Here is a 4,079-nt window from a genome sequence, read left to right on the forward strand (position 1 = left end):
ACCACTTCACTCTTTAACTCTTTTTCATGTGGCTCTTCACTTTTATCTTTATACCCAATAGCAATAGTTAATAGAAGGACTTCATCATCACCACAACCCAATCCCTTCAACCATGGCTCTGGTGTTCTTCTCATAATTCCTAGAGGTAATCCCCCTAGTCCAAGCATTTCACAACAAACAAGCATATTTTGTGAAGCAAATCCACAGTCAAACTCAGCCCATCTCACCATATCCTTTTTGCACGTCATAGTAATTGCAACAGGAGCTCCGTAAGTGATTTGGTTATTAGCCATCATAGCATGCTCTGGTGATTTTCTCATTGCCTCTTGTGTTTCTTTAACTAATCGTTGCAATAACTCTTTATTTTGAATCACATGAAAAATCAGTTCTTGACTGTTTCTTCCTGTTGGTGCAAACCTTCCTGCCTTGAGGATTTGCTCAACTTTTTCTCGTTCAACTTCCCTATCCTCAAATTTTCTACAAGACCTTCGATATAAAGCTTCCATTAATTTTTTTTATTCTTTTGTATTTTAAAGTTCCAAGCTTAAAAGTCTTTTAATTTACCTTTGTTGTAAAGAATGACTGTTTTTTATTTTATATTTATCCAAAAATAGAAAAGCTCATTTAACACCTTTGATTAATATTTATAAAAGATAAGACATTTTCTAGAATCTAGTCATAAATAAGTCTTCATTTTTTTAATATAAGTTGTTTAGATAGTTTTGTGCTTATATTTAGAAAAACTTCTTAATATTGACAGACTTGTATATGTCTTTTTGAAAAATTATTTGAAAGTTTTTGTTATAAACATTCGTTTGTAGTCGTTATAAGATTCAACAAATTAACTTCCCCATTTGAAGAGATGAACAAAACCAAAAGAGTCAATAAATAAAAACACTAATAAATAATAGAAAAATAATCTAGGTGATTGATTAAACATAATAAAATCTTTTATCTTCAAGTTTGAAATAAATAATGACTATCTTCAGTTAAATGTTTTTATCTTTTGTATTTTTTATTTTTGAGAATAGTTTTATTTTTTATATATAAAAATTTCAAATTTTCACTAAGAAAATAGCACAACCTTAAACTCTTGTTTTTATATCTAACTGCCTAATATTTTTTGTTAGACATCATCTCCTATTTAACTATCTTTATGAAAAAGAGTATTGTTTTTAAAAGTATCAAACAATACCTTTTAATAAATATAAACACACTTTGTTTAAACTGAAAGTCTAAACCCTAAAAATTTATTATCCTATTTTATAACTCTGAGCTGATAGTCTCTGAGTATAATATTCAAGAAGCTTGAATATTTTCAGGAAATCCAGAGAGAAAAAAAAATAAGTAATAAAAATGCCTCAAATCTGTATTAGAATTTGACCGAGTAGTTCAAGAAAAAAAAGAAAAAAAAGAAATAGATTGAAGTGGAGAATTGAGAAAATGAACTTGAAAGTTGGATTTAAAAACAAGTAATGAAGCCATCGAAAAGAAATGACAGGACAATTAACAAAGTGTTTAAGGTTAAAAAGATTATTCAAAAAATAAACCCTCCTTCTATTTACCCACACAAAAGATTTTATTTAAAAATTCAAGATATAATCACACAAATAGGAGAAAATAACTATTACCATGCATTAGAAAATATTGACCAAATATTACATAGTTGTTTCAATAAATTATTCCATAAAAAACGACAAGAACTAAGCGAAAAAATACTATATAATTTATCTAAGTATGGTGTAACTGTGAAAAATTGGAAAGAGTTTAATGTCACAGTTAATGAAGAAATCATGCAAAAAAATGTTGTAAACATATTTATTACAAAACACAGAAGAGATGAAATTGTTTTAGAAGCTGTATTTGTTGAAAGTGTAGTAAGGTTTATGAAACAGTTAGAAGTTAACCCAAAATATTTAAAAGAATTAGAAAGACATACAGCACTATTAGAAAAATGGAATCCAATATTTGATCTAACGTTATTTAAAGAAATAAAAGAAAAAGGAAATTTTATGTATTATCAATATTTAAACAATTCAACAATAAATCAATATATCAGAATTAACTTTGGAATTAAAAAACCAGAACAACAAATTGATTTTTTGCGTCTTCGAATAAGTTATTTAAAACTTCTCTATAACCTTTATTAAAAATATGTATAATATGTACATTACTTAGTTCAATGAAATTAAACCAAATTGAGAATAAATGAAATTCAATATTCCTTTCTCTCAGTGGAAGTCTTGAGAGCCTTTATGAACTGCAGTACGTGCTGTCATTTGACAAGCAACATTTGCAGATTTCTTTAAACGACTATCACGGGTTTTACGATATTTTACTGTTTTTTTTGATAATTTATTCAAAGCTTCTTGAGCTTTGGCATAAGCAGCTGGGTTGTATGGTGAATTTTCTGCGATTTGGTCATCAAGCTCATCCATAACAACAAGGTCAAGGTTTGTTTCATCTGAAAAGGTAAAAGCGAAAGAGAAAGAAATGATTAAAAGAAGAATAAAAGACATTATAATATTTAATAGTTTTTGAGAATTATTTTATAAGAATAATAAAAAACTAAAAGAGTATTCAGAATTAAATTAGAATAATCTAATAACGTTTTGATTGATTTTTTCTTTTTGGTCTTGGGCAATACATTCACCAATCCACATTATATTTCTTACTTCTTGTTCTTTTAATTTCAGCCATGAATAAAAAACACCATAACCCATTTGAGTATAGTATGCACTTTTATTTATTTCTACTTCTTCATCAAAGAACATCTCTTCTAATGAACGTTCACCTGCATCATCTGCAGCATGTAAATTCATTAATGCCTTATATGTTGGAACATATTCAACAGCTTTAACAACACCCTCCATATCAGTTGCAGCGGCTAATGCATTCATTCCAACTGGATAAAGTAAACCAACGTTTGGGAATAATTTCATACGATCATCACGACTTAAATCGGTTCCAAAAGAGTTCAATGTAATTGTGATAGCCCTTCTATCAGCTTCATAATTTAAAATATCACCCATAACACGAGCTGTTTCTCCACCAAGTTTTTGGCAAAAAGCATAAAATTCTTCCAAATAACCTTTGTACAAAGTATTTCTAATAATTTCAATGTTTAATTCTGTTAAATCTTCTTCATTTAAACAGTCACTAAGATAATTTCCTAATGGTGTATCAATAAGAATATAATGATATAAATCATTTACTGTTTTAGTAATAGAAAGAGATTCAATATTTTTAAAAAGACCTAATGGATGTAATTTTTCTTTTAATTCTTCCATTTCCTTTTCTCCTTGAGTCCCAGTAATAAGTAAAATAACATTATCTATCATATATGGAATAGTAAGAAATTCCATAAATTTACTTAATGGATAATAACTTTGTGATTGAATAGTAAAAAAGTCAGAAACTAATTTGTCAGTACATCTTGCTTTAATAGTAGATACAGTAATTGGTGATGGCTCGTTTTGAAATACATCTTTATAATCACTATTTAGTAATGCTACCTTCATATCTTCAAGGGTGTTTGATTGAGTTAATGTTGTATAATCAGTTTCATTAAGAAGTCCACTTTTTAATCCTCTTACGAAGGCTTCAAGAAAGCCATCATCCATATTGAATGTCCATAATCCACCAAGCATTTCTGTAATTTTTTAAGATGAACTATATTTTCTTTTTTCTTTTTAATTCTTCTTTTTTTTTCTCTTTTTGATTAAAAAATGATTTAACAATTTTGTGTTAGAGTGACATGTTTTTGCACCAATATCATCCTTTTTCCTTTTCCTGAAATTTATACCTTTACAAAAAACAATAATCAAAACAATTTCTGTATTTTTCTTGTATTTTATAACTTCAGATTATCAATTTAATTTTACCTCTAAAACAAATTATAAATTTCTCCATTTGTTAATAACATAAACAAATAACAAAAATATTATTTCTATTAATATAAAGAAAGTTTAAAAAAATGGAAAAACTTTTTAAACCGAAATGATAATAACGTAGTTATCTCTTCGTTTCTTATACACCTAAACAAGCGCTTTGTATTGTTTTTAAAAAGATAATATTTC

The 4,079-nt window shown here is 27.1% G+C and overlaps 3 protein-coding genes across 3 annotated transcripts; 1 reads left to right on the plus strand and 2 right to left on the minus strand.

The window, feature by feature from the left end:
- Window positions 1-18: 18 nt before the first annotated feature.
- On the minus strand, window positions 19-506 carry ENU1_109730 (nitroreductase family protein; the record flags this gene model as incomplete). The annotated part of the gene is made up of 1 exon (XM_008859516.1): window positions 19-506. A coding segment is annotated over one exon (488 nt), but the record flags the coding sequence as incomplete, so codon positions are not given.
- Window positions 507-1,475: 969 nt separating this feature from the next.
- Window positions 1,476-2,150, plus strand: ENU1_109740 (hypothetical protein; the record flags this gene model as incomplete). Its single annotated transcript, XM_008859517.1, has 1 exon — window positions 1,476-2,150. One exon carries the CDS (start codon window positions 1,476-1,478, stop codon window positions 2,148-2,150), a length of 675 nt encoding a protein of 224 aa, XP_008857739.1.
- A 441-nt stretch (window positions 2,151-2,591) lies between these two features.
- On the minus strand, window positions 2,592-3,650 carry ENU1_109750 (ATP synthase (C/AC39) subunit protein; the record flags this gene model as incomplete). Its single annotated transcript, XM_008859518.1, has 1 exon — window positions 2,592-3,650. The coding sequence occupies one exon, from the start codon at window positions 3,648-3,650 to the stop codon at window positions 2,592-2,594; it is 1,059 nt and encodes a 352-aa protein (XP_008857740.1).
- Between the last annotated feature and the right edge of the window lie 429 nt (window positions 3,651-4,079).

The sequence above is a fragment of the Entamoeba nuttalli genome (assembly GCF_000257125.1).
Source record: "Entamoeba nuttalli P19 unplaced genomic scaffold asmbl_4691, whole genome shotgun sequence".
Taxonomy (NCBI): domain Eukaryota; phylum Evosea; order Mastigamoebida; family Endamoebidae; genus Entamoeba; species Entamoeba nuttalli.